At 42.3% G+C, this 26,215-nt stretch overlaps 1 protein-coding gene across 3 annotated transcripts in view; it reads left to right on the forward strand.

Annotated features, from left to right (window-relative positions):
- Positions 1 to 1,115: 1,115 nt before the first annotated feature.
- Positions 1,116 to 26,215, forward strand: part of slc27a4 (solute carrier family 27 member 4) — a 30,301-nt gene continuing 5,201 nt past the window's right edge. For 2 of the 3 annotated variants that reach the window (XR_006021591.1, XM_042059405.1), the window contains exons 1-12: positions 5,279 to 5,588; positions 7,624 to 7,785; positions 13,325 to 13,719; positions 15,128 to 15,286; positions 15,681 to 15,750; positions 15,989 to 16,080; positions 16,940 to 17,049; positions 19,404 to 19,613; positions 20,269 to 20,395; positions 21,900 to 22,037; positions 23,569 to 23,733; positions 26,015 to 26,161. Coding sequence is in view for 2 of the 3 variants with exons in the window: in XM_042059405.1 (XP_041915339.1) it covers positions 5,581 to 5,588; positions 7,624 to 7,785; positions 13,325 to 13,719; positions 15,128 to 15,286; positions 15,681 to 15,750; positions 15,989 to 16,080; positions 16,940 to 17,049; positions 19,404 to 19,613; positions 20,269 to 20,395; positions 21,900 to 22,037; positions 23,569 to 23,733; positions 26,015 to 26,161 (1,783 nt within the window). In the remaining variant the exon portion in view is untranslated. Of the gene's footprint in view, positions 1,211 to 5,278; positions 5,589 to 7,623; positions 7,786 to 13,324; positions 13,720 to 15,127; positions 15,287 to 15,680; positions 15,751 to 15,988; positions 16,081 to 16,939; positions 17,050 to 19,403; positions 19,614 to 20,268; positions 20,396 to 21,899; positions 22,038 to 23,568; positions 23,734 to 26,014; positions 26,162 to 26,215 lie in introns of those variants that run through there. The other variant, XM_042059406.1, reaches the window with a different exon arrangement.

Consider the following 26,215-nt stretch of genomic DNA (forward strand, 5'->3'; position numbering starts at 1 on the left):
GTTGGTCTCAAGGGCCCACATCAACCTACTCCATAATCACTCATTTGTGATTTGCACCCCCCCCCCCCCCCGTAAAAAAAATAAAATGCAATATCATTCTGCTTTAATCGCCCCTCTAAAAAAAATTAAGTTATGTGTACATTTAGTGACTGTACACTCATTGGCCTGTAGATGGTGGTACACACGCACACACACACACAGGCACGCACATACTATGGTATCGGCAATTAGAACGGCCTATACATAATTACAAATTCAGTAGGATTAAAGGAAAACCAAATATTCATCATCATAGGGAGGGAAAGTGAAAACCAGCGCCCCAAGTGGTTGCGTTCCTATCGAAGAGCAGCTCCAATGTTGAGTCCCATAGACCTATTTTTTTTAAAAATATTGTGAAGCCAAATCAGCGATGTTATCCACCAAAAATATTTTCAGTGTCTATACAGTAATAATCTTCTAACTGTGAAAATGTCAGACACTATTTTGCCTTTTTTTAAAAATCGAAATTGCTCCTTTTGTTTCATAAACGAACTACAAAAGAAGTCACGTGACTTTACCCTTCAACGTTACTCACAGTAGCATGGTTTGTTTAGTAGCCTGGTTAGCATTGACACTTAACACTTACGGTCAGCTCTTCATGTGAGTAGAAGCACAACACCAGTTATCCAGACATAAAGGTTATCACCACGCGGTTTACATCACGTTCCGTTATTACAAAAATATGTTAAGCCAGTTAAGCAAATTGCCGTATTGATCAGTTAAAGATTAAGCGCCCAAACATGTGACGTCACATGCAACTGTAGTCCATTATCACCATGTTACCAAAGATCCTTGATTACTAGCTCCGCTTTAACCCTCTCTGATGTTACCACAAAAACTCAAAACAATCCAACTAATCCTAAAAATAAGGTATGACCACTTGAGGCAATAGAGGTGACCCCAGTGCCTAACATATGGAAGGTATTAAATTAAGATCCCAATGTGCACCGAGATATATTTTTTCTAAAAAAAAATCCCATCCACTCCGCTAAACTCTAGGAACGCAACCACTAGATGGCGATGAGATGGCAGCATTTCCAGTATTGGCGTTACGTAGTCGTTTGTCCACCAGATGGCACATCGTTGCAGTGAGACGTAATTTTGTTGGAAGTTAATGAAAGTGGTTTGGAAAGATAAGGACAACACTGTATAGAGAGAACGTCTAATAAGGGTAGGATGATTTCCACATTAAATGTAATTCCCATTTCTTCTTGAAGCCGAAATAAATCTGAGAATGTTTATCAGCATTTGACTGCAGGTAGGCTACGTTAATCTTGTAAGCTATAGCCTAGGAGGTAGGTAAAATAATGTTACCGTTAGCATTGGTTGAGTGATGGAGGCCAATTTTATTATGTATTAGAAAACCATAAATGCGGTTATAGGCTACCAAGCAAATTGATAACAGCACTAATTCTATCTTTCGACTGTCATCCCATTCTCTTATGACCATAACCTAGGCTACTAGCAGGAGCTAAGTGAGTTAGCCACAACACGTTCGCTAACGTGGTGGTTTTCTAATGGAAAATAGTCACCTTATTCCGCGCGCAAACATGGGGGGCGCTTTGCCCAGTCTCCGAACTTCCGATTGAGCAGTACATCCATTGCGATACATTGAGATAGCAGAGCTCTATCGAGATGACTGGCATCATATGTTATGGGTCATCATGAAGTTAGGAATGTTTATTTAGGATTTTGGTGACTTAAGACATTTCTGTTATACACCTTTCCTATCTGAAGTTAGGAAAACACTGACTTTGGAGCGGCTGTTCTGTAATGGCTTTCTAAACTAGTTACCAAACAGTTTCTCCATATGATACAGCGGCAACTGCCGCATATGTCTACCCACTCCGTAGGGGTGAATAGCCTATAGCGAAGTACAATATTGCAATCTGACCTCCTGATGGCATTTGTCGTTTTCCTCCCAAGTTAGCCTCTCTATCCTCTGCCGTGTTATCCATGGTGTTATCCATGGTGTTATTATGTAGGCTAAATAGACGTAGCTAGCCGACCGGAAGTTTAAAGACAACGTGGAATTTTAAAAAATGACTACCTGAAAGATAACCTGTCTATGATGCGTCCTACACCGGGCTGGGACATTTCTGCTCAAAGTCTCAAAAAGTATCTGAGTCAACGTTCATTCCCAAACACCCACTAGGCTACTTCAATCCTCTATTTTCAAAGGTGATTCAAGTAAGGAAGAGCATGGCTCAAAGTAAAGTAACTAGGACTGAAACATAAATTCGTCAAATTGAATAAGATCGTGTCAATTCGCCGCAATGTAGATTTATTAACGCACCCGTGATGATATACATCTCCATTTAAACCAAATGTTTTAGAGCGCACGTTGAGAGATGTATCCAGGGCAGAGCCGGACAGTAACGAAGTACATTTACATTACATTTTGAGTAGGCCCTACAGTACTTGAATACAATTTTGAGGGATCTGTACTTTACTCGAGTATCATTTTTGGGAAGTACTCATGACTTTACTGTACATTTGAGAGGCAAATATTGTAGGCCTACTCTTTACTCGACTACATTTCTATGCATAACCGCCGTTCCTACTTCTAAAAAAAAGGAAAAAAGAAAAATCGGAAACCCTCAATTTGTTATTTCCCTCTCAAACGTGATTGGATTGTGCAGGCGCCACTGATTGGGACAGCCTAGCAATCACCTTCAGCTTTCCGCCAAAATCAACTCCATGGTCAGATTTAGATAAGAGACGAAACCATGGATGAAGACGCAGCAGGTCCATCACGGGAATGTGCCAACCTGTGGCCTCACCTCGCCAGACTATTTCAATTTTCTGAACAAGTTAATGATAGTTTTCGCTTCAAGGGTTTCAATTACAAAATAGTATTTTGTATTTGAAATACGTATTTTAAATTCATGTATTAGAAATACTGCCCATCTCTGGCAACATGGTAAAAAGATGAAAATGACTTGATTTTACTTCCCATTCATTTTACATTCTCCAAGGTATTAACATTAACATTTTTCATAACTCCATGTAAGACGTTTCTGTACATAAATGTAAGCACTGTGGCAGTAGCAATGCAATATTTAGAAAATGTAGGCTACTTGTACTCTTGATACTCAAGTACTTCAGTACTTTTACTTAAGTAGACATCTGACTGTTGTACTTTTACTTGTACTTGAGTAAAATTTAGCAAAGCGTATCTGTACTTTTACTCAAGTAATGAAGTGTACTCTGTCCGCCTCTGATACAGGGCAGGGCTGTACCTACACATATTTGTTGCACGTGCTACAAAAATCATTCTTTGCGATGGATGATTTAGTACCAACGTTACACCGGTCCGATACAGTTTTGCCTATGGCTATAGCCTACCGTGAGACTGAGACGCTTTTTGTTTGTTCAAAGTGCGTGTTTAGGGTGGGAGAGGGGATCTGATGTGCTTTGATTCCAGCTTGGTAGTAGTCTATGCGATTAAAAAGCATGTGTGTGTGAAGTAGCCTATCCAAACAATGATAACACTTTCTTCATTATGGCTGCTTTAGCCACAGACCTTCAGCTACTGTACAGTGGGTCCCATTTAGAAGTGTCCACTTCATGGCCCTTTTGGACATGTCAGTTATTTGCACCACTGGGTAAAACTGCATTTTGTTTTAGACTACTGGTATTTAATTTGTGCATTGACAATTAAGTTGAATATCATATGAACTAGATGACTATATATATATATATATATATATATATATATATATATATATATATATATATATATATATATACACACTATAACTCTTGCATATGTAGAAGAAGAAACATTCACAAAAAACCATGACATGACCTCTCTTCTTGATAGCTGTTGAAAACTGCATGGATCTGACAGGAGGGATTGTTTTGTTTAATAAATAAATAAATAAATGGTATGTATATATATATATATATATATATACACACTATAACTCTTGCATATGTAGAAGAAGAAACATTCACAAAAAACCATGACATGACCTCTCTTCTTGATAGCTGTTGAAAACTGCATGGATCTGACAGGAGGGATTGTTTTGTTTAATAAATAAATAAATAAATACATACATACATACATTATGCTGCTACCTTCTGCTTTTCCCAAATACAATGTAGCCTAGGTGTACCTTTCATCAGTCCAGTTGCGATGGATGGACTGTGATGAACTGCCCTACTTGTGATTGTTTAGAGATTTTAAAGGTTTTATAACAATGCTACAATTTTTTTGGCAAGTGCTACAAATCTATTCACCTTTGCAGCGCCAGTAGGCTACTTTCTGTGTAGCCCTGCAAACACAAATGCCAAACAAGCATACACAAAAGTTTCAAGAGTGGGGGATGGAATAGAAGATGGAGACAAATTGATTAAGTTAATGTGATTTATTTTCGCGGAATGGATGTACAGGACTGAGCGGCGGTCATATTTTGTATCGCTATGCGGTACATCTAGTTTGAATAGTATGAGAACATATTGTTATTATCATTATAACATACACAAGTACATTTTACATATAAGTCATTTTGGCAGGACTGTATAAGTCAAAAGGGGAAGCAACAGCAAGCCTTTGGGCTGCTGACACTGGATGGGCAATATTGCCAGCCAGAGTTCCAAGGTTCATAAAGGGGTGTGGGGGGGCGAGATTGTTTTGTAGCTTTTGATAGTGGTTATTACACTCTTGTTAAGTACCTGTCACAAAAAAAACTGAGTAACAATATTAATTATAATCATTTTCTGAGGGTTTATTTAGCTGGGGTCAAATTGACCCCAAGGATAAAGAGTGTCGGTAAGATTTGAAGATAACACAAGGGTTAAACAGAAGAAGCCTTGTTGAGGGCTGTGAAGCCTGTGCGCACTGCGCAGCATTGGCTCCAGCACAGCTATAACGTAGCCTAGCCAAGACGCTTCTTAACAGGCCCTCGGATGTTGATGGCTTGACTGCGCGCAGATTCCCCACCCTACAATTTCTTACCGTTTTTATTTTTTCCCCTCTCTCCCTCTGAACGCGCCCTGTAGTCCTGCAGCGCAGCCTTGTCACTACCGGGTGGAAACTGCCTCATACACAACGGCATGATTCGTCGACTGGACCGCATTTCCTTGACAGTACAATCTCTCTCTCAAGCAGGCTCCACCCCCCCGGGGTGAAACGACTGGCTACGAACGACGGGATTGGTCCAGTGCGCGTCAATCAATACTAACACATAGAGCCGGTGTACACGGCGGGGCGGGCTCACCTAAGAAAATTATAAGGTCATTTGAATTACCGTAGCCATAGAGCACTCTGAAACAATGAGGCGAGTAAAATGTTTATCGTGAAAACCATGGACAGATGAAATAACGGGGGCAAAGTCGACCGTGTGCGCCACGCGTATTCGGTACTATCAGCCAGGAAGAAGAGAACGCTTTCATTGAAGACCGGTGTGTGTGTCTATCAACGCAAGAAGACGCCTGAGCAGGGGAAGCGGTCGCTAAGCCGATCAAGGTGGAATTCTACGGAACGGGTTCCACTCCAGGCATATAATTACTCACATTACGTGATTGTGGAGACAGATGACCAGGTATGGCACAGCTTAAGGCTGGCAGATATTTGGGTTTTTGTGTCTCTTGAAACGGTCCGTTTCCGGCCTCTTGATTGTTATTTTAGACAAGCCATAGCGTGAGCAGGCTCAGGGTTTTTCAAACTGTCCTTTAACAACCTTGCTAGCTCATGGTGCATTTTGTGGGGTTTGGATGGCACCCGTTCCGGTAGCATCTGACAGACCCTGTGGTGCCCTTAACGACCGGGCCTGTAATGACAGCGTAACTGACGCGCATTCAGACAATAAGGAGGGGTTGCTGGCTATCTACCACACCAGCATCGAGATAGCCGGAGCAGTTGCGCACAGTCATACGTATCTACAATCTCACTTTCTCATACTATAGCCAACTTAATATAAAAAATGGGAATCAGGTGGACGATTGATACAATCGTAGGTTTGACCATGTAAGCCGAACTCGATTGGCCTCTTTGTAGCGTCTCAGTCAGAGAAATGGCCCAGTCCCCCACATGGCATGTTCTGGTGGTGGGTTGAGCTTACATATTTGCCAATCATTCCGCCGTTAGTCTACTGCAGTAGGGAAGCTGCTGCGAATGCGCGTGTTGAAATTTCCGGACCCGTTTACTGTAGTTGTGAATCACTTGGTCGCCTCTCACACCCCGTTATGTTTCTGAAATTAAATAATTCCTGTGTCCACTTTGTGAAACGTGGCATGCGTCATAATCGGGCAGATAAAAGGCTGGGGGATTGAAGTGCGCTGCAGACGAGGAGGTCGTTTGTGTACGGCAGGTGTGTGGTCCCTTCCTCAAATCGCCCGTCATCAACGCAGGTTTCCCTGTTTACATTCGTTGTCTCAAGATGTGGCTGATCAAAACGACCCGCACCAATAAAGGCTTACAATTACGCAAAGGCGCTATTTTTTGTATTGTTTATGTTTCTGTTTGTAAATATGAACTTGGTGTCAATAAAAACAACCCAGTTTTTTTACCAAGGCCATGGTTCGACGCTACTGCTCTTTAATTAGTAAATGTGTGTACTGTATTGGGTAGCACTGACTGGGACATCACGTTGAAATTCTATAGGGCAGTGTTCATTTTCATTATTTTCAGCCTTGAAACTGTTTAATGAGGATTTCACCTCGACTGTGTTGCTTTTTTCATTCTAAAATAAATAGGCTGCATTGGTGTAGTAGAAAGTATATATGCAGTTGTCATGATGGTAAATATATGAAGCTGCAGCAGTTGGACCATACCTTTCATTAGTCTAATGAGGAAACACGAAGGCAAATCTGAATCTGGCTTTGCAGGGTTATCAGAAAGCCACTGAACTAACACTCCACTTCATTTGACGTCTCTTTGAAAACGGGATGTTTGATATCCTGATAATCCTGCCATAAATTATTTAGCTTTTACCATTAGAGGGATGACAATGCACTCAGCCTGTATGTTATAAGCAGTTCCTGTACAGTATGTGTAGGTTTTCTGGACCATCAGAGGTTCCTACAAGGGCAAGGCATAAAACCTAATGCACCTGTCACTACTTGAATGGCGTTGACTGTGAGTTTGTCTCTGTGTGTGAACTCTGTGTCAAAGGTCCGATTCGAATTTATCTTTGCATGTCTGGGATGTTTGAGATCACACCGAGTTCCTAAAAAGAGTCCTGTGATTGTCGTTTATTGGCCCTGCAATTCGTATTGATAAAGCTGTATATCACTGAAATGTTATGTGTGTCTCTCATCAACTACCCTGTGGTGGCAGGGTTTATATGTCAGCCTCTTAACCCAAAAAACGGCAGTTTTAATAGAAATCTAGAAATCATGACTACATGGACAAGGAACTACAGATGAAAATGAGCTTTTTTGCTATCTCTGGCACATTTTCATTTTGAGTGTAAACAAAAAATGTCAATTAAAGTGCATTGAACATTTTAAATAAACAAATAAATAAATGATGGCCTTAAAGACACTATGCATTAAAAGCAAAATTACTTCTTTCTTTCTTTCTTTCTTTCTTTCTTTCTTTCTTTCTTTCTTTCTTTCCTTCCTTCTCTTTTTCAGGATGATGCGTCTGGCGTGTTGCACCGTTCTCCTCTTCCTTTTCCGGCTGATGCTGGGGTTGCCGTGGTATCAAGTGTTGCCTGCCATCCTCATCTTTTACCTGGGTTCCGGGGGGTACAAGTTCCTGCACGTCTTCATGAAGACGGTTGGGAGAGATCTCCAGTGAGTACTCCTCCGGTAGTGCCACCCCAAGAAACACTTCTGTCTCTCTAAACCAGGGGTCCAAAACCCCAATACTGAGCCTTCCTGAGGAAACCATCAGTTTGTCCTTGCTACAAGTGCACCTGGTTGAAACCTGACCAATAGTTCAGTCAGCTGAGCATGCAAAACATGGATCATATGGAAAACATGCAAAGCAGGGGGACAGGGGGGCACTGGAAGACACACACACACACACACACACACACACACACACACAGACACACACTCAAGATTGAGAATCACATTTAAAAACACATGCCACAGATGGGACTTGCTGTTGGGGAGTTTTTTTGTGCACTGTGGGTTTTGAAACCTGAGGTGCATTCAAATTCCTTGAACAAAGGGAGAATGTTCGCGGCGAACATATTTATATGAAGAGATAGATTTGAAAGATTTTGTGTAAACATTCCATCTGAATAGTACTGTAACTCTCCATCCAAATCTGTTTGCAAGTGTTTGCAAATGTACGCCGAGAACTCAAGGCAAACAGAAAACTGTTTGCAAACATTCGCAAACGTTCGCCTACGTTCCCGAATTCTAGAGACCCACCCATTATTAGTGTGCGTGCGTGGGTCTCCATGCCTTTAAGTTAGCCAGTTTGCTTCATGACCTGTTCTGTCACATGCTGGTCGCGCATTCATACAAAAAAGGGTTTGTAGATATGCAGGTATGTGTCTGGAGTGTTGTGAAAATGTCAGGCCTGCTTATGGTAATAATAGGTTTCTTTGTTTTGTTTGTAAGCCTTCAAACTAGAAAATCAGCATTTTCTTGTGCATCAAGACCAGTGTACGTACATAGCAGGAATTCCAACGCAGTGAGCTGCCTGCTACAGCGGTGCTCGGGGAGCAGTTAGGTGCCTTGCTCAAGGGCACTTCAGTAATTCCTACTGGTCGGGATTCGAACCGGCAACCCTCCAGTTACAAGTCTGAAACGCTAACCAGTAGGCCACGGCTGCCCCAAGGAAGGCTACACCAGGCTCGTAACTGAAGTTGAGTTGTGTCTGCTGAAACTATTAGCTTCCACTATGATCAGTGGAACTGGCTACACCAGATGTGATCGCTGCACGTACAGTACAGGCCAAAAGTTTAGACACACCTTCTCATTCAATGCGTTTCCTTTATTTGCTTGACTATTTACATTGTAGATTCATCAAAACTTAATGAACACATGTGGAATTGTGTACTTAACAAAAAAGTGAGAAATAACTGAAAACATGTCTTATATTCTAGTTTCTTCAAAGTTGCTATTTTTTTTTTTATTTAATACCATATTCAGCAAGCCATAACTTGACAAATATTCATCTGTGGGCCAAATAACTTTGTATTCATTCATAGTTTTGATGCCTTCAGTGAGAATCTACAATGTAAATAGTCATGAAATAAAGAAAACGCATTGAAATGAGAAGGTGTGTCCAAACATTTGGCCTGTACTGTACGTTGGGGGGGGAAAAAATATAGACCAGCGCCCAGTGGATCCTCCTTGTTACCTTTGTGTAGTCCTCTGAAGTGACTTATAGATATTTATAACACATATCATTGACATATCTCTTGATCTTTGAGTGTCATGCTGACACACTGTGAAGCTGTGGTTTGTCTAAAATAATTCCCCACCAGTCAGTTGAAACCAAAGATTCTAGAACAGAGCTCTGTTCTAGAATCTTTGGTTGAAACTGTACGCAGTGACTGATTGAGACAAAGGTCTAGATTGTAAAAGAGCCGTTATGACCTGAAGTGAGATATGAAGCTATAAACACCAACAGTAAGAGCTGTACAACCGAGACGTCTGCCTACTAACTATAGGCTATACTAAATAGTGAAGTATAGATACTGTATGCACGCACACATGCATATTCAGACACACAGACACATAACATCATTGTGTTGTTGATGGAGTTTGTATTTAATGTATTTAAATGCTAACTATAAAGTAGAGAATGTAGACAAAACACAATTTTAGAGAGTAAATTTCTACATGAAGTAGTAGTAGTAGTTATGCTTAGTAGTTACTACTACTACTACTAGTAGTTTTAATTACATGATTATGGTAGTATTATATGGCATTATCTCTAGCAAAGAAAGGGTGAGGGTTGGTGATGGCAGTCTGGTTTGTAAGAATCAGATATAATGTTTTTTAAAACACAAATCGGATTGTTTCCTCGACAACCAGGCACTCTAGGATATTCTGTGTCATTTGTAAGACTGTGGCGGAGGATTGGGAGCCATCTGTACCCTCACGGGGAGAGGAGTTGCTGGCTCAGCCAGAAGTCCTGAATTAGCCTGAATTAGCTCTCCTTATGGGCTTCACCGTCTATGAAGCCACGCAGATTTCATCAAACCATTATTGCAACAAGTGCCTCACATGTGAAGAAATTCTCCTACAATGATCATGTAGGCATAAATTTGGCAGTTTTGCAGAAGTTGTGGTCACCGTAATCGCCGGTCAGTGTCACAAGCAAACTTTCCCCCAGTGTGTAGTTTGTGGGTTACTCGAGGTCTCTGGGACTGGGGCATGACGCCATTCCCATTCTACTCCATTCTGTGGCTTAAGGGTCAAAGGTCATGCCACTGGCACTCTTCCCTAAGGGTCATTGCAACACCAGCTTGGTGGTTATTTCTGAATCTCCATCGGGAGGAGGCCTCCCAAACACATTTGGTGATGGAATAATTCTAAACTGTCAAAAGAAGTGTCTCTGATATGTTTTTTTTTCTCTCTGATATACTTTTTTCTCCTCACACCATTCTCTTACTGAGCCACTTTGTTTCTTTTATATCTTATTGACACACACAGGGATTCTCTTTTATTGTAGTCTTAGACAGGCGGTGGTAGTGCAGTAGCTCAGGAGCTGGGCTAGCAAGCAGTAGCCTGAAAAGTTGTGGGTTAAATTCAATTCCTGGCTTCCTCTGTTGTGCCCTTGAGCAAGGCACTTAAACCCAAGTTGCTCGGGGGAGAATGGCCCTTATAATATACAGTTTTTTACAACTGTTTACACACGTTTTCAAAATTCTGTGTCTATTTTTCAAAACTCCACACACAAAACCCACAATTGCTCACACAAAATGCCTCAAATCTCCAGCAAAATGACACACAACATTCAAAATGTCAAACACATCTCTTAAGCAAACATTCACCTCACATTATAAACACTTTTGTCATAATATGACATTTTGGATTAATCATGTACACAATGTTGCTCAAAACCCAAAGCTCTTCTTTCTTTCATTGGCTTCTATGTACAGTTTATTTCCATACAAGAGTGAAAGTCATCTACAGAAAGAAGTTGAAATACACAGTAAAAGTGCAAGCAATATTGAAACCAAAACATATTTTTCCCAAATAATTTGCTGTTGTGAATATGGTATTTTACAGCCAACAAGAAAAAGGAAGCAACATACAATGGCCACCAGATGTACATTTTTCAGTTTTGAAAAAGCTGATTTGGCCAAAGACAGAATTCACAGTAAAGAAATTACTAACTACTATCAAATTACTTTGCTTTTTCTAAAGAAAATATATTACTGTGTATGTGTGTTCGGGGCGTATTTGGGCACATAGGCCAAATCGTATAGGGCACATAACTTATCATTTTGATAGGTTGTGTTTGAAAAATGAAATCAAGTTACTTCCTCTTAGATTTGTGTGAGTTAGGTAGAAAATTGTGTGTGGTGTTTTGCAACATGTGTTTTAGAAAATTGAAAACTGAGTTAAACACTGAGAATTAGTGTACGGTTTTGCGGACTTGGTGTGGGTTTGGTGTTTGAAATACATGTTTAGAAAATAGTGTGACAAGCAAAACTTTTGTGTGTAAGCAGTTGAAAAAAACTATAATTGACATATGTAAGTCACTGGATAAAAGCGTCTGTTAAATGATAAATATAGTCTGGACGCCAAAAGTAAATGTAAATATAGTCTGGACGTAACTGAAGCGATCCATTCATGTAGCGTCTGCTGCAACAATTAGCTTCCACTACAATCAATGGAACTGTCTACATCAGTCGTGATAGCGGTGCGTACATTCTAAAAAAAATAAACCAATCTTCTAAAACTATTTTTACACTCCACGAAAAGAGCGCTTTAGTGGTGCTCCCGGTGTAGCCAGGGCCTGAGCTTTCATCTCTCTCACCTCACTCTCCTGATTTGGTCCTGTGCTGCTCTCTCCGGGTACTCTGTTTTTTTTTATTTATATTTTTTTAAACTGTGCCATAAAACGGTCCGACATCTCCGCAGTACAGGACGTTAGATCAGGGAGAAGCCCATAAATCTGCTGTGCTGTGCCCTTGACCAAGGCTCCAGAGCTGGGCACGGCCCCACTGCAGAGTGGCTCGGTCGTTATCTACTGTAGAGACTCCACTATCACTCCTGTCCTGTCCTGTCCTGTCGTCGTTGGCTAGACCACGTTGTGTTTCAGTGTGCAGTCTAAAGTCTCTTACTTCCTCTTACACTGTATGAGTGTTGCCCATTTTGGTGCTTATTTATCATTCGTTCAGTCATTTACAATTCACCTCATTCCTGATCTTACTGTAGCCGAGTCACAGCCACTGACGTGATATTAAGACACGATTATTCAGGAAGTATGCTTGAGTTGAACTATTAAAAGAATGCTCAGAATCTGGACAATCAAGTAAAAGTGGTAATTGTAGGCACACAATTGGTCATGCAAAAGTTTACCTTTCTCAAATGGACTTTGGAAAGTAGATAGAATGTCAACTGTAAGTTCTTTATTCTTTATCCGTTATCTGGCCTTTATCTTGTTTATCACAAGTTATCTTGAGCTCTATCATATCCTAGTTCATATTTGACAGTTCTTTAGATTATTCATCCATTCCTCAAGTTTACATAAGAATGTGTAACGGAAATATTTTTGTAAGGAATGGTTTTGGGTCACTCTGGGTGGCTTTAAGGGTATCTGATTGTGTTCTAGTGTCTTTTAGGTTCCTTGCATAAATAGCTTTACTTAATTTAGTTCTTGTGTGCTGTTGTGATGTTTCATATTGCCAGATCACTGCAACAACACATCCAACCCAGTTTTAATCATCTTCATCACCAATCAATCCCACCAATCCCACAATTGTGCAGTGATTATGCATAAAGCATCTTTCATAATAGAATCCTGCTCAAAGTGGCAAAGTGTTTTACAGACAATGTGTGCAAAAAACAAAAAATCCTCTTAATAAGAATAGTGATAAAAATAGTAATCAAAGTGCTTGTAAAATGTAAAAATGCAGAATGAAGTGTTTGTATAAATATGTGCATGCAAATGTGTGTGGTGTGCAAAAGGACATGCAAAGAATTACATTATTACAAGTGCAAAAGGCGTAAAAAGTTATATATATGTATATATATACTGCATATATATATACACAGAGAGAGAGAGATTTATATGTGTATATATAATCTATATATGGATAGGACTGTAATCTATACTATATATATATATATATATAGACTGTAGCCCAGTGGTAGCTCTGTGACTGACCGGTGGATCTCTAACTGTGGTCTGCAGTGCGGCCGGCGTCCTGCTGAAGGTGAAGCTGAACGTGAAGCGGCACCTGCGGCAGCGGAACACCATCCCCAAGATCTTCGCCGAGTCGGTGAAGCGGCACGGCGACAAGACGGCGCTGATCTTCGAGGGCACGGGCGAGTCCTGGAGCTTCCGTCAGCTGGACACGTACTCCAACCGCGTGGCCAACCTGTTGCTGCAGCGCGGCTTCAAGGAGGGCGACGTGGTGGCCATATTCATGGAGAACCGCTCGCAGTACGTGGGCCTGTGGCTGGGCATGGCCAAGATTGGCGTGGAGGCTGCGCTCATCAACTTCAACCTGCGCCTCGAGGCCCTTGTGCACTGCATCAACATCTCCAACGCCAAGGCCGTGGTGTTCGGCAGCGAGCTCACTGAAGGTAAGGAGGAGGACAACGACGAGGATGAGGAAGTGATGGGAAGGTGGCTGTGGTAAAAATTCCTACAGGGCAACGTGTGTATATGTGTTTTGTTCAAGTATGTACACACATATCATCAGATGCATCATATTATCATATACTATTATATTGCATTTGAATGGATAATATTTACATTTACATACATTTTCATTTAGTCATTTAGCTGACACTTTTATCTAAAGGAACAAAAAACAAGGTATAGACGAGCACAATATACACAACGTCAGGATACAGATGAGAAAGATGGAGCATATAAACCATAAATACTGTACATTGTGATGCTATATGGCTACTTTACAAGGTATCTATCCTATGGTGACTTCAACAACAAAGCATTGATTGATGTACGATTGATGAATGGCTATACATCAGCCAAAAAGCGATAGTTGATGTATAGCCAACTAGTAGATTCCTTCCTTTGAATTGAAATGAGGCAGAAAGGACTGGCACAACAGAAGACATCTTGTTCTTTTTATATAGATTTTCAGAGTCACTGCAGAGATTCCGAGGGAAATGCCTATGACATAAGCACTAGCACATGAGCAAAGTAGGTGTGAGTTGACGCGGTGTGTTTAGGCATGGCTGGTATGTTTGCAATGGCGTGTACTTTTCAAACTCTTTGAGAAAAATGGCAAACATGCTTACAATCCTAACTATGTCCTAACTATTGTAATGTTCATATTCTGTAAGTCGCTTTGGACAAAAGCATCTGCTAAATACTACAACCACAACCATAACCATAAATGTAGTCAGTCATATAATACCAGAAGTTATTAAATACCAATTAATGGTGCCAACTGTGCTTGTGGCATGTCTGCTTGCGATTTAAGAGTGCAAAGGGCATCTGCTATTTGCCACTGCAAGCTAACAGGCTAGCTTAGACAACATTTTGTTATCATTTAGATATTGTTATGATTATAGACATCATTTTGTTTTCATTTAGATATCGTTATGACCATAAACAGGCTAACAGGCTAGCTTAGACAACATTTTGTTATCATTTAGATATTGTTATGATCATAAACAGGCTAACAGGCTAGCTTAGACAACATTTTGTTATCATTTAGATATTGTTATGATTATAGACATCATTTTGTTATCATTTAGATATCATTATGATTATAAACAGGCTAACAGGCTAGCATAGACATAATTTTGTTATCATTTAGATATTGTTATGATTATGAATATAGGCACGTCCTCTTCTAGTCAGTAGAATCCTTCCTGTATCATTGTGCAGGCCGGATTCGGATGTTTGATTCTGATTCTGGTTCTGATTGTGTATCTCTCATTTTCTCTCTCTCTCTCTCTGTCTCTCTGTGTATGTGTGCATGCATGCGTGTGTGTGTGCTTGTGTGATCTTCTCCAGCCATGTGTGAGGTGCACAGCTCCATGGGGAAGACCGTGAGTCTGCTGTGCTCTGGGGACTTCGATTCCAAAAAGGTCCCGGAAGGGACAGAGCGCCTGGAACCGCTCCTGGACGCCGCCCCCTCTCACCTGCCCAGCCAACCAGATCGCGGCTTCACAGGTCAGGCTGCCAATCACCCACCAGCAACTGTGCACCACTACAAATAACAGTATTCTGCTGAAACCATTTTGAAACCATCAAATGTTGGATTCTTCTGTGGTAGACGACTGGAATGACTGACTTTCTAGAGAACACGTAAAGAAAGAGCATGCAATCCTCCTTGGGGTTACTAGGTGGTACCCTTTTGGACATTTCTGTGCGTGTGTGTGTGTATGGATGTGCGCACACTCATGTCTGTGTGCTCGTGTCTGTGTGCTCGTGTCTGTGCTTGTGTGTGTGTGTGTGTGTGTGTGTGTTCATGTGTGTGTATGTGTGTGTAGGTGTGTGTATTGCAGATGGGTCTTTGTGTTTCTCCGATGGTTTTTCCCAACCCCCCTCATTTTTGTCTCCTCAGATCGCCTCTTCTACATCTACACCTCTGGGACCACGGGGCTCCCCAAAGCTGCCATCGTAGTTCACAGCAGGTAGGGGGGCTCTCTTCTCAAACTCTTCAGCTCACTAATATATAAAAAGCTCTTTGTAAAAGCTATCTGCCGGGCTTTAAATCTCTCTTCATATCACCTCTGTGGTGCTGTCGTAACCCCCCACCCCCCACACTCAGACTTTGACCCAGGGTCATCTTCCGAATGTGACAAGTCTGTTATCGGATGGTTTGGATGAAAACGTCTGCTAAATCCCCAACTTCTAAATGTGTTCCTTTAGATACTACCGCATGGCTGCGCTGGTATACTACGGGTTCAAGATGACTCCAGATGATGTCCTGTACGACTGTTTACCTCTCTACCACTCTGCAGGTAAGTTAGGCCCTTTCCGAAACTAATCCCCACCCACTCCCCCTCGATTACCAAGTGAACTCGGGTGGGAAGCACCCTTGCAGCTAACTGAAGTTCCCTTGATTAGCGCGTAGGGTTATAATACCACACTCGGCTTTGGGACGGACTTCACTCTCCCTAGCGGAAGCTGGCTATCACGGAACCATGGATTTGTTTACAGGCTACTTTGTAGCCTACTCGTGCGGAACTAACATTTGGAAACGCCTTCCATGACGTGCCGCATTAATTGACGCACACCCTCGACAAGTGACCATCGGTGTTCACTCGGCGTTGGAGGGTTTATAACACACTATCACTTAACAGTAATTGGTTTCGGATGACCCTTAATATGGCGGACCCTCCACGTGAACGCGTAAACAAAGTTTAAGTGGCCAGGGAGAGAGCCATGTAGCTAGTATCAAAAAGCGCCATAGTGTTAGATAAGCTCACTTGTAGGCCCACTGATATACTTCCTGACTGCTACAGGAAGTTGATCAACCAACTTCCTGTTTGCAGCTTAAACGTGTGTGAACCACACAGACACGAAAAAGGTGAAATATACTTGATATGGAGTAAAGAACAAAATGCTTTTGGTGCTTGTGAAAGGCATATGTGCAGGTTGTTGCAGGTGTTGTACTTGTGGTCATTTTTATTGTCGGGGTTGCCTTTGGTTTGCTGCTTTTAGTCTACAAAAGAGCTCTACAAAGAGAAGCATCACTTTACCTTAAACAATCTCCCTCTCTATCTCTCTCTCTCTCCCTCTCTCTCTCTCTCTCTCTCTCTCTCCATCTTTCTCCCTCCCTCTCTCTCTCTCTCTCTCCTCCATCTCTCTCTCGCTCAGGTAACATTGTTGGAGTTGGCCAGTGTTTGATCCATGGCATGACCGTTGTCATCAGAAAGAAGTTCTCGGCCTCCAAGTTCTGGGACGACTGCATCAAATACAACTGCACTGTGAGTGGACCTTTTTACACCTTTTTGCATCAGTCATGCAGAGAGACAGACATGGCATTTAGCTGACGGCTTTATCCAAAGCCACTTACAGATATCAATTGCAGGTGTCAATCTCCCAGGAGCAACTCAAGGTTAATTACTTTGCACAAGGGCACGGCGGTGGCAGTTGGGAAAGGAACCTACAACTCTTGTGGCCAATGCATGCTACCCCAGCTCCTTAACCACTACCCCACTGCCACCCACAGTCATAGCTAGGATGCTAGCCCAGCTCTTTAGCCACTACCGCCACTGCCCAGTCATAGCTAGGATGCTAGCCCAGCTCTTTAGCCACTACCGCCACTGCCCAGTCATAGCTAGGATGCTAGCCCAGCTCTTTAGCCATTACCGCCACTGCCCAGTCATAACTAGGATGCTAGCCCTGCTCCTCAGCCACTACACCACCACCGCCCACAGTCATAGCTAGGATGCTAGCCCAGCTCTTTAACCACTATACCGCCGCTGCCCACAGTCATAGCTAGGATGCTAGCCCAGCTCTTTAACCACTATACCGCCGCTGCCCACAGTCATAGCTAGGATGCTAGCCCAGCTCTTTAACCACTATACCGCTGCTGCCACAGTCATAGCTAGGGCATCAACCCAGTCTTACTGCTGCACAGCATACACACCAACATGTTTTACACAGTCACTCAGTACAATCATGAAACCAAAGGCTTTGTTAGTGGGAGATGGCGTGACGTTCATGAGGTACTTGGTGAGGTTAATGAACAACTTGTCAAAGTGTGGACACACACTATTGCCAGATAAGATGTGAGATATTTTGTGAACTGAAGCCTAGCGTAGCAGGGAAGCGCCTGTGGTGTGGTGTGCGGTGAGCATCCTGCTGCATAATGGCTTCTGTGCCATGTGGGGAGTGGTTAGTGGGGTTCCCCCTTCACTGTGAAGCGCTTTGTGCCTTGTTTACACAAGTGGCAGATGAAATAGAATTGTTGTGGTATCATAAACTAAAGCATGTCTATGGGAACACAATGCATGCCTCTTAAAATAAATGATGAAATCTTGGGAGAAGCAGAGTAGTAGTTAAAAATGTCAGTGTGGCGCTGTGTGTCGGCCTCTTACCGGCTAGCAGTAATGGAAGTTCACATCATTGGCTCATGCATATTGCATAAGTTGAGTGCATTTTGGATGCTGACCATGCACAGAACTATGTGTTCTGCACAGCAGAATCGATTAGTTAGGTCCACTACAGCATGCTTTGAAATCCAAAAAAGAGGCAAATAATGATATCAGTGAGGAAATGACTCCTCTCCATTTTATTCCTGTGATATGCCCCCTGATTTTTCTCCACACAAATGTGCCGAGTTGAATGACTGCCTGAGACTTAATGTGCTTCTCCCAGTCCGTTAGACTGGCTAAGGTGAAATATTTCACACGTAATGAACAGAATCTGTACGGACAGAGCAGTGCTTGACTGCTAAGCCAGCACGATGGCAACTACGAACAGCAAGTACAGTGTTCCTGGCACTGTTTAGGATAAAACAGCTCTATCGATCTATCAGCTCTATCGATCTATAAAACGGCTCTATCTAACAGCTCTATCTAGCAGCTCTATCGATCTATAAAACAACTCTATCTAACAGCTCTATCTATCTATCTGTAAAACAGCTCTATCTCACTCAAAGCAGAGGCCAGAAGATTGTCTGTATGCGTACTAGGCAGTGTTTGTCTTTGGTGACCTATAACTGTAAACATTTGCAACATTTGTTCCGTCACAAACTTTACAACACGTCAAAGGTCATTCCATGATGCCTTTGCTTTGCATAAGATGTATTACTGCCCAAGAGGCATCAGTGTATTGCCACAATCTTTCTTTTCATTATATTAATGATTTTTCACTCAAAAGGTGAGTGAAAGGTGCCCTCATTGAGAATCACATATTGTTCAGGCGTTGGAGGCTTAACAGTCGATGCCCATGAAAACACATAATATGTCCAGTGTGTATTGTGTGTTGATGTAAAGATGTGTTGAGACAGGATAACAATATGTAGGGTGTTGTCAATGTAAAGATGTGTTGAGACAGGATAACAATATGTAGGGTGTTGTCAATGTAAAGATGTGTTGAGACAGGATAACAATATGTAGGGTGTTGTCAATGTAAAGATGTGTTGAGACAGAATAACAATATGTAGGGTTTTGTCAATGTAAAGATGTGTTGACTACTGCTCTGTGTATGTGTATGTTTGTTTACACTTCAAAAAGCCTGGATTTTGGTAGTTTATTCGTTTGTGTTGCTTTTTCAGATTTTTCAGTACATCGGTGAGATTCCGATAGTTTATTCGTTTGTGTTGCTTTTTCAGATTGTTCAGTACATCGGCGAGATCTGCCGGTACCTCCTCAACCAGCCGGTGCGTGAGGCGGAAAAGCAACACTGCGTACGCATGGCGCTGGGCAACGGCTTGCGGCAATCCATCTGGGAGGAGTTCACTGGCCGCTTCAACGTTCCGCAGATCGCCGAATTCTACGGCGCAACCGAGTGCAACTGCAGCCTCGGGAACTTTGATAACAAGGTAAGATCCTATAGCTACACACACACACACACACACACACACACACACACACACACACACACACACACACACACAACAAGGTAAGATCCCATAGCTACACAGACACACGTTAGCACACACACACACACACACACACCTACTTTCTTAACTTCCCTACTTTAGAGGGGTCACTATCAGTCACACACACACACAGACTTTCTTAGACCTACACAAATGGAACCCTAAGGAGCGCCCATGTCTCCTTAACCCTTAAAGGTGTAGGTTTTTTAACGTTCTAAGTTCCGCAACAATTGAAGGTTCTAAAATTCTATGTTGAATTCAATGAACCCAGATATTCTTTAGAATGTTAATTTCCCAACATTCCTGTCACACCGGTGTGACGGTACTCCTTTAAGGGTTAATGTGTCTCCTAGTGTTTACAAACATGCTGCATCTCCAACACACACCACGAGCCCTTTACTCACACATGGCTACTTCCTGTCTCTTAGGCTTGGGTTACATGGACGCCTGTTCACACATGGACATGCTTTTGAATATTGTGTGTGTTTACATTGCATATTGTGTTGATGTGTGTGTGTGTGTGTGTGTGTGTGTGTGTGTGTGTGTGTGTGTGTGTGTGTGTGTGTGTGTGTGTGTGTGTGTGTGTCCTGAGCAGACAGGTGCCTGTGGTTTTAACAGCCGGATCCTGCCCTACGTCTACCCGATCCGCCTGGTGAAGGTGGACGAGGAGACCATGGAGCTCATCAGAGGGCCCGACGGAGTGTGTATCCCCTGTGGGCCTGGTCAGTCCCTCACACACCTTTTTGCTCTTGCTCTCACACACATTCTCTCTCTCTCTCTCTTTCTTTCTTTCTCTCTTTCTTTCTTTCTTTCTTTCTTTCTCTCTCTCTTTCTTTCTTTCTTTCTTTCTTTCTTTCTCTCTCTCCCTTTCTTTCTTTCTCTTTCTTTCTTTCTTTCTTTCTTTCTCTCTCTCTCTCTTTCTTTCTTTCTTTCTCTTTCTTTCTTTCTTTCTTTCTCCCTTTCTTTCTTTCTCTCTTTCTTTCTTTCTTTCTTTCTTTCTTTCTTTCTTTCTTTCTTTCTCTCTCTCTCTCTCACCCAGGCACCACAACTCCCGTCTCCCCTTAATATCCCCCTCTTTATTTCCCAACTTTTTCCTGTTCACTTTACCCCTCAGTGTGGTCGTTCCAGGCCAGTGGACTGTGTGACCCACTCAGGCCACCATCTGTTTAGACCCAGTTGCCATCTGGAGTGAACTGGGAAGTCTCGCTCCCATTGGAATGGATGGTTCATTCAGCCCCCCCCCCCTTCACACTAGTTTCTGAGTGACGTAAATTCAGTCAGCAGAGGTATATACAAGTGGACTATTTCAGGAAATTCAGTCAGCAGAGGGTATATATACAAGTGGACTATTCCAGCATAGCAATAGCAGGTGTCAATGTGCGCAGCCAAGGCCTTATGCTACAATGTGTAAAGCAATGTTGAAATAAATAATAAATCAGAAAAGAGCAACTCAAATGAAACAACAGCTACTTCTATAAATAGGAATGTAGTAGCGCAGCAGAATAGCGCCATTGTGCCTCTTCATGTAAAGCCTCTGGGGTCATGACACCAAGTGCTTCCGTTATACCCATGGCATGGTTAGGCTGACCTTAATCTGACATTGCTAACCAGGATTGGTGCTGCGTCCACTTTAAGACAGACCGCTGAGTCAGAGGGGCCGGTAGCCAGATCCATTCCTATTCCTTTCTTTCTCCCTCCCTCTCTCTCTCTCTCTCTCTCTCTCTCTCTCTCTCTTCTTCTATCTCCCCCCCTCTCTCTCTCCATCTCTCTCTTTATCTCCCTCTCTCCATTACTTTATTATTCCCCTCAACCTCCTCTTAATGATTTGATTTGATCTCTCTCTCTCTCTCTCTCTCTTTGCTCCTGTCTCTCTCTCTCTCTCTCTCTCCCTCGCTTCTTCTTTTCCTCTCTTTTTGTCTTTCTCTCTGTTTTCATGTCCCTTCTTTTTCAAGTTCAAATTGAAATGCTTTATTGGCCTGGCAAATAAGCATTTGTATTGCCAGAGCAGTCATTACATTCCATATAGGATAATCAATCAGAAACTGCCCACATCAGCAGATACAAAACAGTTCTGGAATCTGAACAATACAATTAAAGGATGATCTTATCTTATCATATGCCTCTCTCTTTCTTTTATTGATGTTACTCTTGTTCTCTCTCCCCTCCTCTTCCTCTCTCCACTCCTCGCTACCCCCTGATAACCTCCCCCCTCTGACATTACTCCAGGTGAGCCTGGTCAGTTGGTGGGACGGATCATCCAGAATGACCCCCTGCGGCGCTTTGATGGCTATGTCAGCCAGCAAGCCACCAGCAAGAAGATCGCCCACAGCGTCTTCAAGAAAGGAGACAGTGCCTACCTATCAGGTATCACCAGCATTACCATTCTGACTGTGTGTGTACACACACACACATACACACACACACACACTTGCGTATACAGGTGTACCTCAGGGAACAGTTTTTGGTCCCCCTGTGTTTTCCGTTTACACCACTTCCTCAGGTGAGATCTTGAACTCCCCCAGCTATTGCCGTTTTGCAGATTATATTCAACCTCTCTGTCCCACCAGGTGACTACTATTTCTGCTCAGATTTCTACATGCCTCACCTTCAGCTAAATCTGCAATTACCAGTTAACTAGCTATTCCCTAACAGATCGGTATACTGCTTGAATTATCTTAATTGACCCCAGCTAAAACTGCACGTAACTTGGGTGTATGACTGACATGTCAGTTTATACTGTGCAATGTTCAAAAGATTACAGTGGAACGCATCTTACACAATATGCCACCCAACTTCTTGTACAGACCATGGATCTTTCCCAGACTGGATTATTAAAATGCAGTGTTAGCTGGCCTTTCTGCTTATGTAGCGAGACCATTTGCTGATGATTCATAATGCAGTGGCATATCTGGTCTTTAATCAGCCAAAGAAGACACATGTAACTTCTCTGTTAGTTAGTCTTCATTGGCTTCCTATAGTAACCAGAATTAAATGGAAATCCCCCACTCTGGCCTGCAGGACACTTACAGGATCTGCACCTAATCTTAATGCTGTGATCCAGCTTTATGTCCCCTCTAGATCACTGTGGTCCGCTAACGAGCGGCTGTTCTGTTGGCCCTCTATCAACAGCAACACTAACAGGTCGAAGTCAAGACTCTTTTCGTCATATGATTCCACGTTGGTGGAATGGTTTACCTAATGCTCTTACTTTTAGCAATAAGTTGGAAATGTTAACCAGTTTTCACCTGTTTACCTTAGAACTATCTAATTAATTCTCCTTACAGAGTCTTACATAGTTTGCAAATGTCTATGGCTATTATTGTTATGACAATTTGCTACTGTTATTATTCTATTCAAATGATTTAGTCTATTACTGTTAGGTGTATCTTTTTATGTAGGCTATAGGACTACTAAACTGTCAATTTGTAATGATAATTTATTGTTGTACATCACTTTGGACAAAAGTGTCCGCTCAGAACAATAATCTAAAACATAGCTGTTTTTTACATGACTTAAGTAAGCAGACCTTTTCAGTGACACACACACACACACACACAGTGAAATGTAGGGCTCGTCTTGGTCAGTGTTTTGGGTCAGTGGGTGCACAGGAAATGGACTGAGGATTAAGATTAATTAACTGCTGATGAGGCAATGCTTCCATTGTTCTACTTTATTGAATGAGAAACATGACACATTCTCTGTCAACAGAATATTCAATGCCAGTCAGACGCTCACATGCAGTTAGAACATGGTTTTACATTTATTAATTGTGTTTAATACAATACTCTGTTTCCTTTCTTCAATTCTTCCTCCCTGTGTCTCTGTGTCCATCTCTTCTTTCTGTATTTGTCTTTCTTTCTCTCTGCTCTGCCCTCTCTCTCCATCCTCTCTGCAGGTGACGTTCTCATCATGGATGAGTATGGCTACATGTACTTTAAGGACCGGACGGGGGACACGTTCCGCTGGAAGGGTGAGAACGTGTCCACCACTGAGGTGGAGGGAACCCTGAGCCGGCTGCTGGACATGAAGGACGTGGTGGTGTACGGCGTGGAAGTACCAGGTATGCACACGCGCACACACACACACACGCACACATATGCAAGTAGGCTTGGGAATCGGTTCCAGGTATCGGTTAGGAATCGGTTCCAAACGTCCCGATCCATCGGAATCGTACATTTCCACTAACGATTCCAATACAAAGCTTTGTTTTAGAAATGTTTACTTTTTTAGAAATTTTAAAGCATTCGACTTCTGTATTGATATTGCACACTTGGTATTCATTCTCTAAACCCACTATAAATTAGACATTTAAAGCCAACAACTCTCAAAGCCGTCCTATAAGTGTTCAGCAAATGGTACAGGAATCGATATGGGAATCGATAAGGAATCGCATCGATAAACAGACTCGACAATGGCATCGATATCGATAATTTCTTAACGATGCCCATCCCTAGTACACAGACACACACACGCACACTGCATGACTGTGCATGCATGTGCACACACAAGACAAAGAGAAAAGACGCACACATATGCATTCAGTCATTTTACCAAACAAAATGGAGTGTGATCCTGCTGGCCTAGCCTGGCCTGAGTCACCTTCCTCTCTCCATAGCCAACCCAACATCTCCCCCAGGCCCCTATCACACCTGCAGTCTCTCAGTGTACCATGAAATCCTAGTGCATGGCTGGAATGTCCACAGATAAGCAAGCTAGCGTATGCATCTAGTTTACATGGACAGTTTTTTTTTGTTTTTTTTCATCTAGTTTGATTGGAATAGCCGTTGCTGCTTTGCTTTTGCTTTAGAAACTACTGCGGGCGACCTGATTTGTATACAGCGTATACATGGCTGGTGAATCGGAATGATTGAGCCATTATTCCAATTGAGCCATTATTGCGATTCTAATCAGATTAAAAGTGTAAACCTACAAATGCAAAAACAAAACAGTGCCTTAAGATATACACCTACTGTAAAACCTTTGTGTACTTCTGTATGTAGATGGATACAGTACATTTTGATTCACACTTGGGTTCCTTAAGCAACTGAAAGTGTGGCGCAGCAGTCCTTTTAAGTGTGGCCCTGCCATCTGGGAATGAGTACCTCCCCAGGAGGAAGGTGGGAGATGACTCGGCAGGTTTTCTTTTTTTGGACGTTAGTGGCGGTCGAGATCTAATTAAGGGAATTTTCCATTGTTCAAAATGCTTTCAAGGTGTGTGTGTGTGTATGTGTGTTTGTAAGACCTGGAACTACACCTTCTTTTTTTGTTTTATCTTGACATGTTTCATCTCTGTGAGATGAAACGGACCCCGGAACTCTCTCCAGTAGTGTGTAACTTGACTCCACCATTTTGTTTGTTTTCAGAAACAGCCCTGTTTATGCCCAGGGAAACCCAACCCATACCTTTCATGAATCAATGCTGTTAGACCTCTCTGTGTTGATTTGTATTCTCCCAGCTCTACCATCTCAGATTAGATAGATATAAATTGTCAGGAATATCTATTGTGTTTATAATTGTAATGCAATGTTATGCATTTTTTTGCCCTATAACATTTTGTTGTATTACCATGACAAAATAATCTACAAGATGTTTTTACAAGAGCTGTGGTTCATTTTATTTTGGAGTAAAGGCTTTTGCATGATGAAGACAAAAAAAAAACAATAGTCTAATATAACATTCTGTATATACTGGCTATACCAGTTATTAGAGGGGGAAAACAGGACGTAAATCGGACACAAATTCAGATATATAACTTGGTGCATGCAGAATGCGGACGGCAGGGCCCATCCCCATATATGGAGTGTATCATCGTGTGAGTTGTGTGTGCGTGTTGAAGCGTTGGATGCTTCTCCGCATGCCTTGTGTCCTGCAGCTGTGCGCTGCACTCTTCTACTGTGAGAGACTTGAACTGGAGGTGCTGGAGGCTGTGTTTGAGTTTATTGGCTGTCACTGTGAGTGGCAGCATTCAGCTTTTGAATATTGCAGTCGATGCTTTGGGCCTGGCGCTTGTAGTAAATCTGCTGTGACATTTCAGAAAGAAAAAAAAAAACAATGTGGGAATGTGTTCTGTCCAGATCGGACAGATGCGCATGTGGGCGGGCGTGTGTGTGCGTGTGTGTGTGTGAGATCTCATATGTTCTCTCTCTCTCTCTCTCTCGCTCTCTCTCTCTCTCTCTCTCTTGTCTCTGTCTCTCTCTCTGTCTATCTGTCTGTCTGTCTGTCTCTCTCTTTCTCTCTCTCTCTCTCATTCTCTCTCTCAAATTTAAATTCAAATTCATTTGCCAAAGCCAGTGTTACAGATAACACAGTAGAATAACAAAATAATGTCTCTCTCTCTGCAGGGGCGGAGGGCAAGGCGGGTATGGCAGCCATTGCAGACCCGGAACACAACACCAACCTGGAGAAGTTTGTGCGGGACATGGAGAAGGCGCTGCCCCCATATGCCCGACCCGTCTTCCTACGCTTTCTGCCAGAGGTCAACAAGACAGGTGAGACTCCAACACACGCGAACACACACACACACACACACACACACACACACA

Source organism: Alosa sapidissima, chromosome 13 (assembly GCF_018492685.1).
Source record: "Alosa sapidissima isolate fAloSap1 chromosome 13, fAloSap1.pri, whole genome shotgun sequence".
Lineage (NCBI taxonomy): Eukaryota > Metazoa > Chordata > Actinopteri > Clupeiformes > Clupeidae > Alosa > Alosa sapidissima.